The sequence below is a fragment of the Phaseolus vulgaris genome, chromosome 8, assembly GCF_000499845.2.
Source record: "Phaseolus vulgaris cultivar G19833 chromosome 8, P. vulgaris v2.0, whole genome shotgun sequence".
Classification (NCBI taxonomy): domain Eukaryota; kingdom Viridiplantae; phylum Streptophyta; class Magnoliopsida; order Fabales; family Fabaceae; genus Phaseolus; species Phaseolus vulgaris.
Window position 1 is genome coordinate 54,157,900 of NC_023752.2, and position 22,892 is coordinate 54,180,791.

Genomic DNA, 22,892 nt, shown 5'->3' on the forward strand with positions numbered 1-22,892 from the left:
CCCATAAATATGTTCCAGATGCAGATCTAAACTTAAGTTCTGAACTATTTTTTTATCCTTACGTGCATGGTCACATTGTGAAGCTAACAGATAAGTTGCCGTGGCAAGTTAGGGTAAATAGGAATATGTGCATCTACTTCCCTGTTGGTTGAAGTGGCAACCTGTAAAATCAATATCTACATTTGTCAAATTACTAAAAAAACAAATGTAAATGAAATACACAAGAAACAATCAATTATTTGGAAATTCTGATTGCAATAATAGTTTAGATAAAAATAACCATTAGGCTGGAATCCCCTTGGAAAAAAATATAAACTAAAATTAATCATGATGATACACCAAAGAGTTCTCTATTTGTCTGTCACTCTAACTTTTAGCATAGCAATTATTATTAGGCTCAGACACGCCTTTTAAATGGCGTGTCCGTGTCGGACACACGTATCGTATTGGTGAAGTGTCCAATTCAAAAAATATTTGTTAAATTTCTGACAATTTTAGCACGATTCTAACATAATTTTAAAAAGTAGAAATACATTAGTTTTCTAAAATATCAAACTTATTGTATAAATTTTTAATATGATTATAAAAATAATAAACAAATCTTTTTGAATCAGCCATGGAAAACATCTTTCCGTTAAAAAAAAAAAATCTGAAACATACTTGTACACATAAATCTTTATTGTCAATTTATATAATTCATAATTATATAATATATAGATTCGACAAGTCCGTATCCATGTCGTATCAGTGTCCGTGTCAATGTTTATGCTACATAGATTATACAAGAGATTCATACCATGATTATCAGGCTGACCAAGGTTCAGACTTTCTAGAGTTGAAACCATAATGTCAAATTCTATTTAAAATTCAAGAAAATGCTCCTCACTTCAAATCAAGCAATACCACATCCATTACAAGGGACTTCACTTATGTTTAGAGTGGTAGCAACAACAACATAAAGCATAAATCAAAGGATTAATGGAGCATATTTTATTTTTTCTTTACTTAATTAGCCCATCCTCTCTCCTTCCAGGCTCAACGACTTAAACATTAATCCATGAAGTCTGCTAACATGGAACTTACAGCTTACAGCCTCGCACACTCAGATTATAAGCATATACTAAATGAGGTACTAATTTTCTGTACTTGTGCTTTTCGTGAGCATAGCATCTGCCCCAAAATATCCTCAAAATGCTACAAAATTAAGGATAGTTCAATAAAATCCAACTTACAGATACAAGCAGCATTACTGACCTGCTCATTGTGACCTTGGGGAAGGTAGACTACTACACGACTTCTAACAGGAGGCAGAAAAAACCAGAGGGCCAGCACATACATGCCAAGGTTTCAGAATTCAAACAATTTTTTCTCTCCTAAAAATCATCTAATACACATGAAGTAAATTTCACACAAGTCAAGAGGGCCTATAGTCCAGTCTACAGGTGGCACATCAGTAATCAGCACATTAAATCCACAGTATATTTACCAATCAAAATAACATATCCTGATCCAAACTCCAACCACACAAACAAGCAGGCAAACAGAATAACCACAAATAAATAGAAAAACAACTCAACCTTAGTCACCTCAAACTTAAAATCATAAACAGGTAAACAGAATAACCACCCATAAATAGTTTTGACAAATGCTGGTTTACCATAATAAATGCATGTTTGCTTGTATATTGACTCATGTACTACTACATCATGAAATTAAAAGTTAGCCTGCAACATGAAAATGAAAAGTGAACATAAGGACATTAAATGTTATGCTTCCATATATAAAATTCTACACTACACACGGTACATCTCAATCAAAAGTTGAAAGGAGCTTACCTTTAGATATACAAGCATGACTTGTACTTTAATTTCCACGTTACAAATCAAAAGACAATGCTGTGAAAGTTGGCAGCTGTCTCTCTTGTTTGTCGAGGACTTGAGTATGTAGATGAGCATCATCACTTCTCATTATTCAAATGTACTTCTGAATGAAAAATTTGGCTTGAAGACTCAAGTGTGGTAGGTTAGCATTGTGAAATTCAGTATCATAACAATAGGTATCTACTGGAAGCTCAAATATCTTTGCAAGTTAGAACTAAGCAGAGGGTCATGAATGATCACTTTCCAAAGATATTATCTTCTAATCAACAGCTGGTAACCTGGTCCCTCGATGAAGAGAAGTCACAGTTGGGAGCCTTTTCTTGAGTATCTTTTTATCTCTAATACCATCATATAGTAGTTCGTAAGTGTGATAAGTTATGTGACCCTTTTTCAACAAAACTTCTACAAGTATCTTAGGCGCTGCTACCACCTTTTTATCAGCTTCAAAAATTGTATTTACAGTGTTTGGAACGATGCCCTTTCGTATCATACAGTGGATGATACTAACTGCTTCTGGAACCTTGTCCTTTGCACACAGACAATTTAAAACCCGTCCAAATGTTGTCAATGATGGTATAAACCCCTTTTCTATATTTTCCAAAAGAAACTTGAATCCTTGAGAAATATTTCCTATTTTGCAAAAGCCATCTATGAAAACCCGATAAGTGTAGTTGTCTGGGTCACAGCCATTGCCCTTCATCTTAGAAAAGAGTTTCATGGCCATATTCATATTGAGTTGTTCAGAAAATGCACTGATTATGATGTTATATGTTGCTGTTGTATGACAAACATCATATTGTTTTTCCATCCTTCTAAATAACCGGTAAGCACCATCAAGATCCCCAATCTTACAGAACCCAGTGATCAATGTGCCAAAACTAACAACATCAGATTTCAAACCCTTGCTTTTTATTTCCCCAAGCAAATCTACAGCTTCAATAACTTTCTTAGTTTTACAAAGGCTCTCTATAATAATGTTGTACGTAACTATATTTGGAGCACATCCCTTCTCCTCCATTGCCTTGAAAATCTCCATTACTTCTTCAGATTTTCCAGCCTTGCAAAGCCCATTCAGCAAAGTGTTGTATGTGATAACATCGGGAGTCATACCCAGACTCCACATTCTATTTACTACCACAGTTGCACTTTCTAACTTCATCTGTTTACAATAGCCATCAATCAAAGTATTATACGTAAACATGTCCGGTACGCACCCTTTGGCAATAGCATCATCTACAAGATGATTAGCATCAGACACACAACCCATTTTGCACAAGCCATTTATAACTAAATTATAAGTCCATATATTGGGTTGACAACCATTTTCAGCCATCTCATTCATCAATTGCAAAGCTGGCAAAATAAGACCCTGCTGAGACAACCCTTTAATCAAGGTATTGTATACAACAATGCTCGGCCTCAAACCTTTTCTGAGTCCATCCTTAAAGACCGCCATAGCTTGATCAGGGTCACCATCCCGGCAAAACCCATTAATTAAGGAACAATAAGTAAACTCATCAGGTTTAAAACCCTTAAAAATTGCATCCTTCAGTACCCTATTCGCACATTGCACCATCCCCTTCTTGCAGTATCCATCAATAATACTATTATAGGTAAAACCATCAGGCTCCAATCCATCATTCACCATTTTCCGCAAGTAATCCTCAGCCTCAACAACCCACGAATTCCTACACAGACCACATATCAATATATTATAAGTGACGACATCAAGACTCAATCCCTCCCGCAACACACTATCCAACAACCTAACAGCACCGTCAAGAGCACCTTCCCTACAAAGCCCTTGAACAAAAATATTAAAGGTGAACAAATTGGGACAAACCCCCCTCTTCAAAACCTTGCCGAGAAGCTTCTCACTTTCAGAAACAATACCCTTTTTGCACAGCACATGCACAAGCTTATTAAACGTGACAACATCGGGACACAAACACCGCGCAAGCATTTCATCAAACAGAACACGCGCATCTTCATGGTCACCAAAATCATACAGCCCAGCAACGACAGTGCAATAGGCGACAGGATTGGAATCACACCCAAGTTCAGGCATGTTACGAAGGAGTCTAAGAGCAGCATGAGGCCTGGAAGTTCTGCAGAAGGACTTGATCCTTACGGTATAGGTGTACACATCAGATTCCACCCTTCTGTCTCTCATCCTCATGTACACTTTGTGGGCTTGGTCATGGTAGCCGTACTCGACCAGAATGTTCATGATGGAGTTGTAGGAGTGAACGGAGGGGTCACAGCTGTAGAAGTCCATGCGTTCGAAGGTGTCAACAGCTTCCTGAACCTTCCCCTTCCTACCGTAGTGTTTCATGGCCTCGATGTACGCGCCTTCCAGAAGCGCATTGTTGACGTACTCTCTCATCTCCGAAAGCACCTTCTCCATCTCCTCGAACTCGCCGTGATGGCCCAGCTTCTGGACCATGCACTTGTATGTTAGCAGCGTGTGCTTGAAGCCCGACTCCTTTTTCGCCGATTTGAACATTTCCAGCGCTTTCAGAGGATCCTTTTGTGCTTTCACCACCGCAGCAACGTGCTTCGGAAGCAGTGCACGATTCATCTCAAAATCAACAACAACCAGAAGAAGAAGCGTGTCTCTGCTCACATGGGTTCGGGATTTCAATGTTTTCAATATCAATTGAGAGGGTTTGGTTTTACACCGTTACAATTAGCGGAAGTATTCACTTTTTCTATAACTAATAAGAGAATTATGCAGTTAGAAAAATTTATTTTTATTAAAGTATTGTTAATATATACATAAAATAGGTATGTTTATTAATTTGTATGATGTGAATCATTTTTTTACTGATTATTAAATCAATAAAATTAATTATATATATAAAGGTATAAAGGGGAAAAAAATTATACATAAGTAACAGCTCCAAAACCCAATCTGTTTATATGTCATTAGAGATTATAGATATAGATGATAAACATTGCTTAATGAAATTATTTGTTAATCATAATTTTTTAATCATTTAGAACTCTATGCGAGGCTTCAAAATTTCGATTTAAAAAACTAAATAAGAAATAAGAAGAAGAAAAAATAATGAAAAGTAAGATTATTTACACACAAAAAAGTGAAAATTAAAAGAAAATAAAAAAAAATATAATTGATTTGATCTGTGGCAAAATAAAAAAATCAATTAATTGAAAAATATAAAAGTTATCAAAATACTTTTATTAAATTTAGCATATATAAGTATGAATTAAAACTAAACCACGATTAATTATAAAGTAATCATTTTATAAAATTAAAAATAATATTAAAAAATTAAAATTTAATTTATTTAAATAATTAACCATAACCATATAAAACAAATTCACATACCAATTTTTAAAAAGTTAAAGTATAATAACAAATTTACAAAGATGGAAACTACATAGACCAATTTTAAAAACAATAATCCTTTTAATTAATTTTATTAAAAAATCATTAAATAATAATTAAATTTAGAGACAAAAATAATTAATTAATATATTAATTAAATTAGATTTTTTATAAACTAAAAAAATTTCGTATCTAAAATAACTTCTATTAATAAAAATTTATAAAATAATTTTTAAATTAGTATTTAATTATTAACTATCAAAAATTTAACTACTAATATTTTAAATTTTAAATTAATTTCTAAAAAATTTAATAAAAAATAATTTAAAATATAAAGTAGTAAGTAACTAAAATTTCAGTAACTAATTATTAGATGTTAATTTAAAAACTATTTTATAAATTTTTATTAATAATAAAAATTACTTTAGATATTAATAATTTTTTAATTTATAAAATGACTTTTAATTTAGTTAAATAATAACTAATTATTTTAGTTTTTAAAATTAATTTCTATTTAGTAATTCTTTTTAATATAAGTCAAATTATAGGTAATATTTAAAATTAATTTTAATTTTATCAAAAATAACTAAAATTAAATTGAATGACTATAATAAACATACTTAATTTTTTTGAATTGTAGATAATGTTTAAAATCAAGTAATTATATGTGCAATGTCACATGTTATTCCTATTTTTATCTACTCTTCTTACTTGAATGACTTTAATAAACATACTTTATTATTTTATAGATTGTTAAAATTGTTACATGTACATTAATTCTTTACTTATATTTAATTAAATATTATGTAGATTTATGCTTTTATTTCTAATAAAATTCAAGTTATTTTTAAATATATTCTTGAATTGACTTAAATGTATTCTTGTTTGAGTGTAAATTAATTAAAAAAATCTTTTATTTATTATGTCCATCTATTTAAGGTGTAGTTTCCATTTCCCGTTCGCAAATCTTTTCTATACTTAATTTTTTTTAACATTGGTAAGTGGAAAACAACGTGTACATGATTTGTAATTAATTATTTAAGTAAATTAAATTTTAATTTTTAAATATTTTTAAATATTATTTTTAATTTTATAAAACAATTACTTCATAGTTAATCATCTCTCAATTTTAAATCATTCTTATTCTTATTAAATTTTAACGAGTAATTTAATCGTATTATCCAGTTAATATAATTTTTTTATTCCATCACATTAATCAAATCTAACTACAATTTTTTTTCCTTTCACTTTTTATTCTCTTTCTTTTAAACTAATATCTTAATTTCTACTTTTTTTTTTCTTTGTTTTCTTTCCATTTTCAATTCAATATCTTTCCAATCTAAACAATACAGTAGTAGTATGTATAAAATGTTGGGTGAATTCATACATAAGAAATTCTGTCATCATAACTTTTCATGAAACATTCCTTACATAGGAGAATCTCCTACTGTTGAAAAAACATCGTTGATGACATGCCATTTCTGGAACTTCCCAACTCTTGTTGGCTCACAAAATTATCGCAAGAGTTGCCAGAACTACAAAGTTTGTGACCTTTGCCTATTTTCTGTACTTCTAGAGGAGATAGTATTTCTGTGTACCACATATTGCTCTTAAACTCCCTGTAAAATTGACAAATGTAAATGTTTCTGTGCAGAATCAGGAATCAGGAGTTCTAAAATGAAGTGCTTATATATTCAAATTTTAGTGAGCATCTTTGTTCTAGCCTTCTGCTATTTGGGAAGAGATGCATGTAATTAAATACTTTTGCATTGACTTCTGTTTCTGTAGTCTCAAAGCAATGAACATGTACTCAAAGTTAATGAGCAATACTGATTGAATCATGTGCGGTTAAATTTAAAGGGGTCCAACTAATACTTTCACTCTTAAATTTGGATGAAATTATATGCAGTTACCAACAATGCTGATTGGGAACTGCATGTGAATAGCAGCATATACGTTTCTTTACTCATACAACACAGAACACAGTACAACCCACAGTACTATGTAACATCACCACATTCATCTACAAATCACATAAGAAAAAGAACAAGAATGAAAATGGAAAAGTAAAATTAGAAGTCTACTTACTTTATTGGACTCTTTATACTGTTGAAAGAAGTCAGATATCCCCTAGAGTTTGAATTAGCAACTGGGTTGGGTCCTATAGTTTCAAAAAAAGAGTCCCTTAATCCAGCACTCTACCATAAGAGGGTTGTAGGGAACATTTAAAAATGAAACTAAAAAATTTCAAACTATCGGAGACCAGTTTGATTTGTTTTTTACCAAAAAGTACGAGGACCAAGAAGTAATTTAACCAACCCAACTATCACTCTAAGGCATAGGACAAAAGGTAAACAGTTTTTCACATGGGAGAAGGGAAATTTTAAGACAAGAAATACCTAGCGACGAACACTTGATTCTTATGTCTCAAACAGCATCCTAAATTGCATGCCAACAAAAACTGGTATAGATACACAGTTTTAACATACTTGGCCAAAGGAATGACAAATTCAGATGCCTCTTATTAAAATAAAAGGCAACACATGTTTTTTTATTGGTTACATGATCAATAAAAAAATTTAGCAACCAACTCTTATTTGTTGGTTGAATTGAATTTATTAGAAATTACAAAAATTGGAGGGACTCACTTCTTATTTAATGATTATCCCATGATTTTGTAATTTGAAATAACTTTCAACTAACAGTAGAGTGTGTGTTCGAAGGAATGTATTAGAAGCACATCTATATAAGTTGTCTTCTCCAGCATGGTGAACTTTAGCCCCCTAAGTCAACTTCTTGCATTACAAGAAAGAAAAGCCAAGAACAAGGAAAAAATGAGATATGAAAAGAATCAAGATATCAAGAAAGCTATCAATATTGATAATCCCGCGAACATGACATGCTTGTTAGGATAAAATTTATTTGTTAAACATGGCGTACTTGTTTATCAAGATAAAAAGCAATGAGTTTGTTTCAAAGAGAAACTGAGACACTGAAAGACAAAAGATAAGGAGATACAGAGGAACTCACAGAGTGGTCCTTCTGCCAAGCCCTCGTCGTGACTGGGTTCATAGCAACTTTTACTTCCTTAATGCCACGGTACCAACCTTCAACAGTATAAAATCAAACTAATTATTGATATAATGGTGTGATGTGTTGCATGGCACTCCGTGTACTGCATTGTGGGTTCTTGTCTTTGTTTCAATCAAAACACCTCACCTAACATCTGTTGGTGCTTCATTTCTCTAGAAAATCAAATCTCCCAATCTCAAACTTTTGGTGACAGATTACAAGATTTTTCAGCACTCTGGCCAAGATTACAAGATTACAAGTCAGTTGATTTCTTAAATGAAAGCTTAGTTGAAAATTTCATTTCTTTCAAACGTCCAAATTAGAAAAACTACTAGACACACTCACTGCCACTGTTTTCCCCTCAAATCCAAGCCCGCCTACACCAGTCATCACAGTCCCTTGCACCAACTAAGCACCTGTGACAGTTCCTTCTACCACGCCCGTTCCCTTATCCCTATAATTCAAGGTATTCCAGGGGAACAACCAACTACAAACCCTGTGAGTTCTTATCCACCCCCACCAGGAAGTGTTCCTACAACAAAAAACACCAATGCAAATGCTCAAACCAATTCACCACAACAACACCGACTAGCAATCCGAGAACAAAGCTAGAAACACAAAAAAAACAAAAGTAAACCCAAAACCACTGTTAAACCTAAAGCTAAGCTTCACAAATGTATCAATCCAACCAAGTAATCAGAGAAGGGATAAATAATTAAATTAGAATAATCGAAGGACAGACAACAAACACGTCTAGTTTTTTAAGCAAGAAAAATCATATCAATCAATTTAAGGGGAGACAGTTCAACATATGACAGGGAAACAATTAGATACTATTGAAAGGGTTGCTTGTAATTGTCTGTAGTGTGTACACAAGTGTATTTCTATTTACAATGAAAAATAAATACAATAATAAGAAATAAAATCAATAATTAATATTGAGAAATATTTGGCAAGATATTTTTTTATTAGATGTGATCAAATCATATCTTTAACATATACCTCTTAACCAGCAGTGGAACCAGCCAACTATCTTTCCTTCAAATGATACTACATAAAAGCGAATGTTTATGCTTCAGCTACAGAAAACTTCGATCAGCTTGATGAGATAACTCAAAGTAGTCTTTCCCCATTCTGCACTTGTGCAAACTCCAAAATTCAACCAGCAATACGACTCACAAATATTGAAGACATGTCACAGTAAAATGCTGGATGGACTCCCAATTTCCCATGAGCAGAAAATGGACCAAAATCCAGAGACATTAGCCCATAACCAGAATGCCAAAAGACAAAACAAATGAGATCAAGACTGGATAAAATATGCTGGCTTCAAGGAGAAGAAGCTCCGAATTCCACCATGTAATTCTTAGAAAATCTTTCTCCCCTTGGTATTTTTTTTACAAAATAGTTTATCAGTATTGACCAAGTGATTTCATTGGGAATGAACCCATTATCTACGCCCCTATATAAAAGCAGACAGGCATCATTAAACATCTCCTCATGACAGTGTCTACTGATCAGTGTGTTATATGTAATATCATCAGGACAAATTCCTTCACCTTGTAACCTGTTAAAAATGTTCAGTGCCTCTTGAATATGACCCATCTTGCAAAGACCATTGATCAGGCAGTTATAACTGACTATATTTGGTGTCAAACCACGATGAATCATATCCCGAAGAAATTTTAGAGCGTCATTTACTTTTCCAGTTCTACACAAGGCACTGATCAGAATATTGCAAGTTATAATGGTTGGAAAAATCCCTCTCCCAAGCATTTCTTCAAACAATCCCAATCCCTTTTCAACTGACCCAGTTTTACAGAGAACTTTAATAAGGCCATTATACGTAATACTGTCTAGAGGACACCCTCTAAATAACATTTCATCGACAAGCTTAAATGCTTGTTGAACTGAATCTCTCATAAGAAATGCACTAATCAGCGTATTGTACGTTACAGTGTTAGCAATGACACCCTCCAAGAACATGTCATGATACAAACTCAAGGCATGTTCCATCTTATCATTCCTGCACAGTCCATGTATTAAAGAATTAAATGTATAAATATCAGGTTTACATCCTTTGCTTGACATTTCGTGAAACAGTTGTAAAGCTTCTTCAATCTTCCCATCCTTGGACAGTGCACAGATCAAGCAATTGTACCCCACTGTAGTCAGACTCAGACCCTTGGCTGACATGCTATTTACAATTCCAGTCACTTCCTCTAATCTGCCTTGCTTGCAGAAACCATTTATCAATATGGTGTACGTGATCACATTGGGCTCAAAGCCTTTTGCTACCACATCAGATAAAAATCCAAGGGCAGAAACCAAATACCCTTGCTTGCAAAGTCCATCGATCATTATGTTAAACGTGTAGGCATCAGGTTCATAACCCGCAGTTACCATGCTATTGTATAGAAGACCCTTGGCTTCTTCGAACCTTCCACTAGAAACATATCCATTGATTAACGTATTATAGAGCACAGTATTGGGACTGGGAATTTTATTCAGTAAGCTCCTTGCTTCATCAACTTGCCCCATTCTGCACAACCCATGCATTAAATATCCATAAGTCCGAGCATCGGCACTGAAACCTCGAAGGAGCATTCGATCAAGCAACTTCGCTGCCTCATGAATCCGACCGGCCCTGCAGAGGCCATGGATGACATCATTGAAGGTCTGAACATCAGGCTCACAGCACATCAGAAACATGTCCTCCAAAAGCCGCATCGCCTCACTCACTCTATTGTTTTCACAAAGAGCATGAATCAGGGTCTGGTAAATGACCGAATTTGGAACACACCCGTGCTTGGCCATGTCCCTGAGAAGGGAGCAAGCCGAATCAACTTCATTAACCATACACAAGGCTTTCATGACCACAGCAAAGGTATGCACGGTAGGAGAAACACCTCTACTCAACATGTCATAGAAAACATTAGGTGCCACCCTGGGACAATTCCCATCAACCAGAATCTGCAACACAACATTGTAGGACTTAAAAGTGGGGTCACATGAATAAACACCCCACATGTCCAACAAAAGCCTAGTTGCCTGGCCAGGCAACCCTGCCTTCCCATAATACTTCATAATCAAAATAAAGAGTGATTCCTTAAACACTACTCCTTCATCTTTCATTTGCTTCAACAAGTTTTCAACAACTTTGAAGTCCCCAACAGCCCCAAGCTTATCAATTAAGAGATAGTAGGCATCAAAGGTGTGGCAATACCCCTTTTGGGCACCAGCCCTTTGAAACAGTTCCATTGAAGTGGGAATGTCAAGAGGAAGCACCAGCAATTTACAAAGCTGAAAAGGGCTAATTGGGGTCAGTGACCTTCTAAGCTGTTTGAGGTCAAAAGGTTTGAGCAATCTCTCCCACTCTGTCTCACTGTCACTACTCTCACATTCATTATCATTCAAATTGCTGCCCGGGGCAGCTGTGCAAAGTGGAAAAAAAGGGATTTTTAAGCGAAGTAACGTGACCCTACTCACATTGGAAGAGAATTTGAATGTTTCCAACATGAAGGTGAGAGATTGAAGGGGAGAGACTAACCCCAATGGAGCCACCGCGATGAATAACGATTCTGATGATGCAGCGTTTGTTACGAATCACGATGAGAGAGATACACTTCAACGTTTACACGCAGAAAACGTAACCCTCGCCATTTCAAAACTTTATTTTTATAAATTGTGTTTTAAATTTACAATCAACAATTTATATTATATTTTTAAGAAAAATTAAGATTAAATTTAGACATAAATTATAAAGTGTAAACTAAAAATATAAGTGATTAAGAAAATCAATTGCGTAGATAAAGATAAAAATATATTGATTTGGGATAGTTGACAAATAAATTTGTTGGACGAATTGTTAAATAAAATAATTCTAGAACTAAAATTTAAGTTACTTTATAAGAATAAAATTAAAATTAAATGATTATTTTATAAGATTGAGACAAAACATGTGATTAGATTAAAATATAAATATTCTAAATATGCATTTGTTCAATAATTATTCCAAAAAGCATTTTTATTTTTTAAATAATTGTTGAAAATATTTTTTTAAAATAAAAATTCACATTTTTACATAAAAATACTTCTTACCTATTTCATTCTTTTTAAGGGTTAATTTTTTTTTATCTCTAATGTAAACTTTACAGAAAATTATTAAAATAAATTCGTAGTGTTTTACACAATAAACGAATTGTCTATAAAATATTTAACATCTGAAAATTCGTTTGTGAAAAAAAAACTAAGAAGAACCTAGTCTACCCTGAAAGTTTATTTATCATGTAAAAGAAAATCTAACAAAAACTTAGTTTACACCAAAAATTTGCCATGTAAAAATAATCTGACAAAAAACTATTTCAATAATTCTCTTATTATAAGTATGCAGAATGTTAAAATATGGATTATCTAAAATATGGATTATGATCCAAAATAAATTCCGCATTTACATGGATAAATGGATAATAAAGAGTATATTTAACCCTTATTCCAAATATATCTTATTTATTTGTGGATAAGAATGAGAAGCTCAATTTTTTACTTGACTTTCTTTTGACCGTGATCCTCAAAAATCATATGCATAAAATCGAGTATCAGCCATTCACTGAAATAAATAGTATTGAATTTAAAATCTAGCTGAGTTAAAAAAATTATATTTTATGCCAAAAATAATCATAGGCAAAAGTTAGAATCTATTTTACTTTAAAAAAAAACAGTGAATAAATAGAGGGTATTAATACAATTGAACCATATTTAATTTTTTTTAAAGTACTTGTTGAAAGAAAATTAAAAAAATAAAACCTTACAAACTTAAAACTAAGCATAAGTTTTTTTTTCAAATAAAAAACATACTACAGTTAAAATCAACGAAGCTTGGCAAATTATTAATTACCCTAAGCTTCAAAATATATTGGACAACTCCAAAAAAATCATTTTAAATGTTCTTGATTGCAATAATAAATATTGCTTCAATGAAACTATTTGTTCATAAAAAATGCATCAGAAATTGTGCTCCGTTTTGTCGTATAGAAACTCACTTCACAAAAAGTTGTCAGAATGTAAAATATGAGGGGAAATGACACTGGAGCGGGGTGCATAAACAAGAGACAACGAAGCTCCCAAATTTGGATTGCAAGAACTGAATAAGAGATAATAATTAATACATGCTATAAGCAACTAACCATTACAGAAACAAGGTCCAACCTATTATAATTTACAGTCATTTGCTGTTTATCTATATAAAGACCTTGCAAAATCACTACATCTCAACCATTAATGTGAAGTATAAGAATGCTGGACCAATCCATACATAAGAAACTCTGTAACATAAAATTTTGCCACCACAATTTTTCAACTAACTCCTTACACGGGAGAATGTCCTAGTAGTGAAAAGACCCCATTGATGCCATACCATTTCTGGAACTTCTCAACTCTTGTTGATTCACATAATTATCACAAGAGTTGCCAGAGGTAGAAAGTTTGTGACCTGGGGCAGAAGTAGAAGGACTAACACCTTTGCCCATTTGCTGCACTTCCAGTGGAGATAGTATTTTTATGTACCACACATTGTTCACAAACTCCCTGCAAAATTATCAAATGTAAATGTTTCTGTGCAGAATCTGGAATCATATAAGTCTAAAAATGAAGTGCTTATACATTCAACTTTTAATCAACACACTTTTTTCTATCGTTCTGCTACTAGGGATTACATGCAATGCAAGTAATTAAACACTTCTGCATTGACCACGATTGCAGTAGTCTCAGAGCAGCGAACATGTCCTCAAAGTTAATGATAATAAAAAAATTACTAGAAGGAACAAGAAAAATTGTAGAAAAATATTATTCAGATCCACAAAAATTAGTTTTGCAAAACCTAAGCATGTTGAAGTGTGTTGACAAGAAACGTCACTAACTATACCTGTACCACCTACGGCATTAGCATCAATGAAGCACGTAGCAATTCATAAGATAATATACTATAACTTGAACATAAATAACTCGCATAAAGCAACTTACTGCCAAGGATCATCACCAAGAAGAAGAACATCATTCTCCCGGTCTACAAATACAAGCTGCCAGCCTGATCTCTGAGTCTTAGGGTCCTCTAGTTGGCCTTCAAGGCCAAACATGCGAGCAAGCTCACTACGCAGCTCATCATAGCTGCTGAACTTAGAAATGTCCAGTGACCTGCCAAAGGACCCTGACTTGTGAACCTGTACAAATTACACCGCATCCACAATAAATAAATTTAGAGTAATAGTAGTCCTAGACAGTTGACCACATCCCCGTACTAATTGTAGAAAATAGTAGTCTTAAAAAATCTTAAAAAACAAGAGGAAACAAAAAAAAAGAAAAAAAGAGCTGCTATATTTCCAGCAAAACCAATTTACTGTTTGCATAAATAGGGTCCCAATATCCCTGTACAGTAGATCCAATTCAACATTGAACATAAATACATTATATAAATATATTTAACTTGTATCTTGAACCAATCTTTAACTGATAAAGTGTTGCTTAATTTTGGTAAATTATATTAAGTGGCTGCACATAAAATCTATAATCGTAGGCATACCACCTTTAAACAAAAATACATTAGCTATTACCTTAACAAAGGTTCCAGTTGGTGTGTTTGCTTGGTCTACATTTTCAGAAGACTGCAAGAAGCCTGATTCATCCATACAACTCGATGTTGTCATGTTTGAACTTAAGGGGAAATCGGTGCCTGTAGCACCTCCACAATTTGAAGCAGAAAATGGCAATGATAATGAATCATTCACATTGCCCATATTTCTCAGGTTTGACATGCCATTTTGCAGCATAAGAGAAGAGGGATCAATGTTAATTCCAAATAACAGATTGCTCTGAGGATCAGCAGCACCATGATATGCAGAATGTTCTCTTCCAGGAAATGGAGGCAAAGCAGCAAGTTCAGACACATTTGATTGTGATGTTCCCAAGTTCTCCACCTGAGGCAACACGCATTGAGGAGCAGCAGACGGAAGCTGAGATTCAACTGTCATTTGCTTGGGTAGGATGGATGCAGAAGATATAATGGAATTGGATCCATTCAAGTTAAGTAACTGGGATGTTCCATCCTGGGAGAACGAACCTAGTAGACTCTGGATAGGGGAAACATCAGAACCAGAAATATGATTCCTGATAGGTTCAGGAAAACTCTGCTGCTGGCAATGTGTAGCAAGAGCTTGCATGGGAGGAGATTGAGACTGGGTACCTGATGCAAAATTAGACAAAGGAGAGATGATGTTTGGTAACTGCTGCTGAACAGGCAAATTTTTAAGTTGCTGCTGTTGCCGCTGATCACTATATGGGTGGTAACGATGCAACTGCTGTTGCAGAAGTTGTGACTGAGGAGGCACTTGGTTTTCTTGAAAATTTTGTAGAAGGGTGCTTTGAGGCTGAGACTGTGGTAATACTTGCCTATGTACCTCAGAGGTATGAGCACTGGGAACATTTGAAGTCTGCTGAAACTGCAACAGAGATTGGGAAGATTTTGAAGGATCCATTGTCCTCATTTCCTGGAATGCAGCAGAAGTCATTGCTTGGTATAACTCTGGTTGGAGACCTGGTATAGAAGAGTCAAGTTTAGGTTGCATCCACGGTGCAACACCCAGCCCCTGGAAGTTTAAAGATTGCATTCCTTGATCCCCAAGTCCACCTTGGAGCCACATGAATGGAGAACCAAGTCCCATGTCTCCATCCTTAAGACCTGACTTACACAAATGGAAGACAGAAATAAATTAAAATGAAGATGATGTGTACATCAGAAGACAATAAAATAAAGCATACTGTCAACAGATCCCAGAGAATGCCACGAGACATTTTATTAACAGAACCACCACATACCATACAAAGAAGGTAGGCCCGTTGGCCAAGGACGCCTCAGCCTTAAGGGGAATGGAGATGGATACATTGGGAATGTTGTCAAAGGTTCAATCTCCCACAAGGAAACTCTTGGCTGCCTCTCCCCTGCAGTGGACTCATCCCAGCCAACCTACACAAGTAAACAGTTAAGAAAACAAATTATACATCATCTGATTCATCTGTAAACACAATCTTAGATGTTTCTATAATAGTGCTAAATTATATCACGACAACAACATATAGTTGCTAGATAAATCAAACAATCATGACAAACCTTCACAGAACGCCAGTGTGAATTTGACCAGCGGACCGGATCTAAATCACTAATACCAGTTATGGTACCCATGTATCTGGACAAGAACATGTTACAGTAAGTATAGGTTCAAATGTTTAAGAAAAAACAAACTTAGAAAAGACTATTGTTCTGAAGAAAACCAAATATTGTTGTGGCTAATCAGTCAAAACTTTTATCTTTTGGAAGCATACATGCATATATTGGCATGGCTAATCCACTCAACAAAAACCTTGGCCTTGAAAAATATGGAAGCACATAATAAGGCGTCAACAGTCAGGAACAGGAGTGCAGCCCAGAGAGCAGCAAGCATCAAATGGCATACAGAAAACCATTAATGCAAGAATAATGTTCACAAATCAGTAGCATAAAAAGGCAAGATCCAAAACCAAAGAAAGTTACGGGGAAAAGAGGGCAGTGTTTAATAGGATCAAAAGTCCACAGCACATTTGCTACTGACACAATTGTTTAAGTCACAGTCCCACATAGATCTAAATTTAACGGGGGTCCAGCTAATAATTTCCTGTTAAAAAATAGGGTGGAATCATGTGCAGTTACCAGCAATGCTGATTGGGAAACTGCAGTGTTCTGTGAATAACAGTATATTTGCTTCTTTATTAATTACACAGGAGACTGCACACGTTCATTGATGAACCACAAAAAAAGAATATGTATAAATTGGGAAAGTAAAATTAAAGGTTAAATTACATGGAAGGTTAAAATAAATTATAGTTTCAAAAAAATAGTCCCATAATCCACCACCCTACCATTAGAGGGTTATAGAGACCATTTTAAAAATGAAACTTTAATTTTAAACTATCGAGAACATTTTGAATTTTCCTGAAAGTATGGGGACCTAAGAACTAATTTAACCAAATGAACTGTCTCTCTTATGTGGCAGAACAAAAACATAAAGTAAACACAATGTTTCGCATGGGAGAAGGGAAAATTTAAGACAAGAAAGACCTACCGACGAACACTTGATTCTTCTGTCTCAAACAGCATCCTAAATCGCATGCCAACAGAAACTCGTGTATGATACACTGCTTTAACATACTTGGCCAAAGGAATGACAAATTCAGATGGGCTTGCCCTATTCACCAAAAAAAGAAGCAAGTTTGGTATGATTTGTAGGGTAATAATTTTCATCATTTGCATTAAAGATACAAACCTTGGATTATAGAATATAGTAAAGCGACTGTTTGTAGCAGCTGCATGAGCTGCAGCAGCAAGAAGACCAATGTGCATGCTATCACTTGACAGAACTGATGATGGCATTATAGTCTGTGGACGATTTGCCCGCCTTATGCCCAAAAGTAATTGATTTTTTTCATTCCTGATAAAAAGAACAGGAAGAATGGTTACAACCATTTCTTAAAAGTTCCTTGTAATAGATTTTGGTCATGCACCCATGGTCTATATAGAAGCAACTACTGGTGATATATTGTTCTACAAGCAGGCTAACAAGATAAACTTATTTATCAGATCATAAAGCTCCCAAAGACGGATATTATTTTAAAATAATGAAGAAATAATACAAATAAGCATGACTTCTATATCTCTCTAATAATTGCCTTTCAGTTTACAATACATCTATAACTAAAACTGTGTACACAGATGGAGGGAGAGAAAACAAGTTGAATCTCCAATTGTATCAGTCATTTGAAATATCAGAATTATATGTACCAGATGAAAAGGACTGAATCACCGGCAACAAGCCTCTTGGCACTGACAAAGACACTCCAACCAGTAGTGAGAAGATGCCTTTTGGGCTGACCTGAAAGTGAAGATATAATGTAGTTAGACGTGAAAACATTTAAGAAACAATTTAAGTAATTTTTATGAGCTAATCATTCCTTGGTCCCAAATAAACAATTGTCAAATTTGATACGGAAAAGGTTCTTCAGGAGAAGAGGAAGAGCCAGAGAAGATAAGTTGAATATGATTAAGGACTATACACTCAACATTTATAATGATCCTTAACAAAGCTTTCATATTTTTCTTGCTAACCAAAAAATTAGACTGATCAAGGTTGAGTAAAATTTCAAAATTACAAAAGCAATGCTATTTTACAAGTAGTAATGCTAAGTTTAAGACAAGAAACAAATTGGACCAAACAAGCCAAGCACCCAACCAAATAAGGATGGAATGAGTATGCAATAAGACAGAAATAGAAATAGTACAGCTAATTTAGTCATATCATATGCAAATAAATTATTCCTTAGAAACCTATGTCCTACTTCCAATGCTACTCAATTTATGTTTTGCTTAATAAAAAGGAAGATCACAGATTTGAGTTGAATATGCAAGTACATCAGACTGTTTTTTACCAGTAATGGAACAGCATAAAGTGGACAAAAAAAAGTAGATGTGGAGACGACAAATAATTTTATACCAAAAGCTTAAAAAAAATAAACCTCGAAATATGTGTCTAAACTTCCATTCATTATCATGAAGATCTCTGGCAATTAGTTCTTGAGCAGGAGGTTGCTGTGAGTAATCCTGAGAAACAAATTAAAGAAAAATAGTGGTCAGATCAAGAACTGAGAAACTAACTACTGAGAATCAAATATATCACAAAGTCAATATGACTTACAAGAGGAGGGAAGACTTTTTCAGCTGCTCTTCGAGGAACAGAAAATCCTCCATGAGTGCTGGTATCACTTGCAGTTAATGTTTTGCAGAAGTAGTTGGTTGGTTGCTTGTTGGGAGAGCCCAATTCAGCAGGCATAAGATACACCTCCTTTTGCTCTTGCTACAAAGTAAATAATGTCAAGATATGCTATCAAAATAAAATAAAGTAAAACAAAACAAGGTAGCAAATAAGAGAAAAGTACTGGATTTAGAGGTTGCAGAGTGATTTGTGCATATACTTCATCTGTTTCAGCATCCGCCTGCAAGATGCATGCTTAAAAGGTTCAGAGTGCAAGCCCATAAAAGTGCATTCTGAATTATATTTAACCTGAAGTTCAGAACTATTAATTTTATCCTCACATGCATTGTTACATTGTGAAGCTGACAGATAAGTTGCGGTGGCAAGTTAGGGTAATTAGGAATATGTGCATCTACTTCCCTGTTGGTTGAAGCAGCAACCTGTAAAATGAACATCTATATTTATCAAATGACTATAAAGAAACATATATAAATGAAATACATGAACGGCAATCAGTTTTTTAGAAATTTTAAATGCAACAATAGTTTAGAAAAGACAACCTTTTGGCTGGAACCCCTTCCGCTCAGGAAAAAATATAAACTAATATTAATCATGATGATACACCAAAGAGTTTTCTATCTGTCAGTCACTCATTTTTAGCATAGCAATTATACAAGAGATTCATACCATAATATTCAGGATAACCAACGTTCAGACTAATCTAGAAATGAAACCATAAATTCAACAAAACGGTGCCCATTTAAAGCATAAAGAAATATCACATCTGTTACGAGGGACTTCACTTATGAGCTAGAGCGGTAGAAACAACAGAAAGCATAAAATCAAAAGTTTAATGGAGCATCTTTTATTTTCTCATCACTTAATTAGCCCATCCTCCCTCCTTCCAGGCACAATGACTTAAACACTAATTCGTGAAGTCAGCTAACATGTAACTCACAGCTTACAGCACTTCATATCATACTTTTACAGTCTTGCTGAAAAATTGTGAGTCTCCAGTGCTATCAGATCAAATACCAATTTTATCTTGTCTTCAAATTACAAGCTTGAACCGGCACAAGCATAACTGATTTCACTGCAGTCTACTCCACTGACTTTAGAAGATAGATCAAATATTAGAACTGCCCTGGGCACTGAGATCGTAAGGATATACTAAGTGAGGTTCTAATTTTCTATACAACCTTATGTGCTTTTCATGAGCTTAGCAGATTCACCAAATACTCACAAAACGTAAAAAAAAAATTAAGGATAGTTCAATAAATCCAACTTATAGATCAAGTAGCATTACTGACCTGCTCACTGTGACCTTGGGGAAAGTAGACTACACGACTTCCAACAGGAGGCAGAGAAACCAGAGGACCAGCACATGCATGCCAAAGCTCAGAATTCAAACATTTTTTCTCCCCTGCAAAATCAGGCTAACATGAGTACACATGAAGTAAATCATTTCACATGAGCCCAAAGGAGCTATAGTCCAGTCTACAAGTGGCATATCAGTAATCAGCACATTAAGTCCACTGCATATTTACCAATCAAAACAACATACCACAATCCAAACTCCAACCACACAAACAAACAGGCAAACAGAATAACCACACATAAATAGTAACACAACACAACCTTGTCACCTCAAACTTAAAATCATAAACTGCACACACCAGCAGACTAAGCACCACCGACACTTGAGAGTTGAAACAAATCAACACAAATCAAATCGACATGACACTAAAAAGTTGACCCTGACCTGTACATAAATATTAAAAACAAAAAACAGACCACTGCAACTTGCTCAACCTCACTCCATGCCATATAATAATGACAAACAAAACCTACAGCTACTGTACTTCTAGTGTATCCCTGTCCTCTCCTTCCAAACCCATGCAAAGACAAAAAGAACCACCAACACAAAAAACACATAATAAAGGTCAAGACAAGACACGAGAAAAAAGTGGGGGACAGGGCAGAACATCATACAAAGCAATTTGCACAAAACGAAAGAATCAAAGAAGCTACCACTACCTTCTTCCTCCCCCGGTTGATTAAATCCAGAAGAAGAAAGCTTCATTCTTGGAGCTATAACAACAGGTGAGGTTCCAAACTAGTAAAAACCGAAGCACCCCAAGTTGAACAAAAGCATCATTACAGTTGTTATTATTACGCACGCAAATTTTGCATGTCCCTTCGAATCAGAAATGGTCCTGAGTCATAGTCCACCCCCCCACCAAAAACTAACGGCACCCACAGAACCCCATCATCCAAAGCCACTTCCAATGCAACACCCGAACCTCCTGGTTATCATAACACTCCCAAATCCAACCCTAATTTGGAAGCTGAAGCTGAAACCCTAGCTTGGCAGATCTCACCGAAACGGAGGTGAACAGTGGAATTAGGTAGTGGAGGAGAGAGGCAAGTGAAGTGAGAGTAACATTCATGTGGATTTGAGTAGAAGAAGGAGAGAATGCGATGTGTGTGTTTCAGAGAGAGAGAGAAAATGGCTATGTTCTTACTCAACAACAATAATGCACAGTGACTGTAATAATTGATCCATGGCATGGTATGTGTTGTGCTACTATACGAAATGGTAACGACGACGGAAAATACGAAAAGTTTCTACGATACGTAGATAGATACTCATTGGATACTAACAACCCAGAACTTCCCAAATTTGGTTTTACTTCTATGTTTTACTACCAAAGTATGTTTGTTAATTTTTATATTGTTGAGTATTTTTATTTACTTTTTAAATTAATTAAAAGAAAAGAAAAAATATAGTAAATGTTGTTTTTATTGAAATATACGTCTGAAAGTATTTTTAATAACATTATAACAAACATAAGAATGATTTTTTTTTCTTTTAATATTCTAAAAAAAATGTAAGAGGGTTATTTGAAACATATGTTTCTTTATGTATATTTAAAATTTAGACTCGATATCATTTATTAAATTTAAAACAAAGCTCTTTAAAAAAACTATTGTTATCGAATAGTTGGAGTCTAGAAAATTATTGAGATCACTCTTCTTTTTTCTATATCAGTCAGTTGTATTGTACTTTAACTTTCCTTCTTGCTGGCTCCTTCTTTTCTACTCGTTTCACCTCTCAATCTTCTCGTAACCCAGACTCGGATGGTACCTGCAGAAGACACTTTGACGTTCAAGTCAATAATGATATTCGACACTAGGTAGTCAGAGCATTGTGTATGATAACGTACTTGGATCTTGGAATTTGTGTTATTTATATTATTTTAATGGCCTTTCTTATTGGGTCAAATTAGGGAGTTTGACCATGTTTAGGAATACATTGTCTAGCTCTTAATTACAGATTAGCTTGACTGACTCTGCTTAAGTGTAATTGGGTTCGTGTTGTCGGTCGGCTAATTTAAATGGACCATGGTATCGGTCGGCCCATTGATAAGGACCGAGACATGTGATCAGTCGTACGGCTCTCACCGGTACACTTGCCTCCCAAGCTCGAGGATGATTAATCTGAAGTGTCTTAGAGAGCGATGTGACGGTTGGATTTCTCGAGGTCTGACATAACGTTTGGCGGCGATTCAACTTGTGACGTGACGCACATTTGTAAGGGGTTTTTGGCACTAGACAACGAGGACCGTTGAATCGAGGGAGATCTAACGGTTGAGATGGTTGTGACGCTTCGTCTCCCGAGACTCCCAAGGGCTATAAATAGTGGTCCCAACAGTGCCGAGACAATGTGCTACTATTCTGATTTTCACTCCAACA

At 34.7% G+C, this 22,892-nt stretch overlaps 2 protein-coding genes and 1 long non-coding RNA gene across 4 annotated transcripts; all 3 read right to left on the bottom strand.

Moving 5' to 3' along the window:
- Nucleotides 1-1,987: 1,987 nt before the first annotated feature.
- Nucleotides 1,988-11,958, bottom strand: LOC137825357 (pentatricopeptide repeat-containing protein At5g14770, mitochondrial-like). Its single transcript, XM_068631029.1, has 2 exons — nucleotides 9,637-11,958; nucleotides 1,988-4,560 (listed from the first exon to the last, which is right to left on the bottom strand). Exons 1-2 carry the CDS (start codon nucleotides 11,821-11,823, stop codon nucleotides 2,140-2,142), a joined length of 4,608 nt encoding a protein of 1,535 aa, XP_068487130.1. The 5' UTR covers nucleotides 11,824-11,958; the 3' UTR covers nucleotides 1,988-2,139.
- Nucleotides 6,573-9,535, bottom strand: LOC137826033 (uncharacterized). Its single transcript, XR_011083395.1, has 5 exons — nucleotides 9,307-9,535; nucleotides 8,650-8,836; nucleotides 8,452-8,539; nucleotides 8,263-8,339; nucleotides 6,573-6,851 (listed from the first exon to the last, which is right to left on the bottom strand). It is a non-coding gene; the product is annotated as an uncharacterized lncRNA (long non-coding RNA).
- Nucleotides 11,959-13,414: 1,456 nt separating the features above from the next.
- On the bottom strand, nucleotides 13,415-21,840 carry LOC137826034 (auxin response factor 6-like). Of its 2 annotated transcripts, XM_068631878.1 has the most exons (14): nucleotides 21,174-21,840; nucleotides 20,447-20,559; nucleotides 19,478-19,576; nucleotides 19,321-19,377; nucleotides 19,080-19,238; nucleotides 18,901-18,985; nucleotides 18,170-18,260; nucleotides 17,655-17,819; nucleotides 17,454-17,576; nucleotides 16,466-16,541; nucleotides 16,174-16,321; nucleotides 14,913-16,036; nucleotides 14,326-14,522; nucleotides 13,415-13,890 (listed from the first exon to the last, which is right to left on the bottom strand). In XM_068631878.1, exons 1-14 carry the CDS (start codon nucleotides 21,217-21,219, stop codon nucleotides 13,689-13,691), a joined length of 2,685 nt encoding a protein of 894 aa, XP_068487979.1. In that variant the 5' UTR covers nucleotides 21,220-21,840; the 3' UTR covers nucleotides 13,415-13,688. The 2 variants fall into 2 exon arrangements, with proteins under 2 accessions (XP_068487979.1, XP_068487977.1); XM_068631876.1 differs by having other exon boundaries at nucleotides 17,454-17,819; nucleotides 21,174-21,727.
- Nucleotides 21,841-22,892: the final 1,052 nt, after the last annotated feature.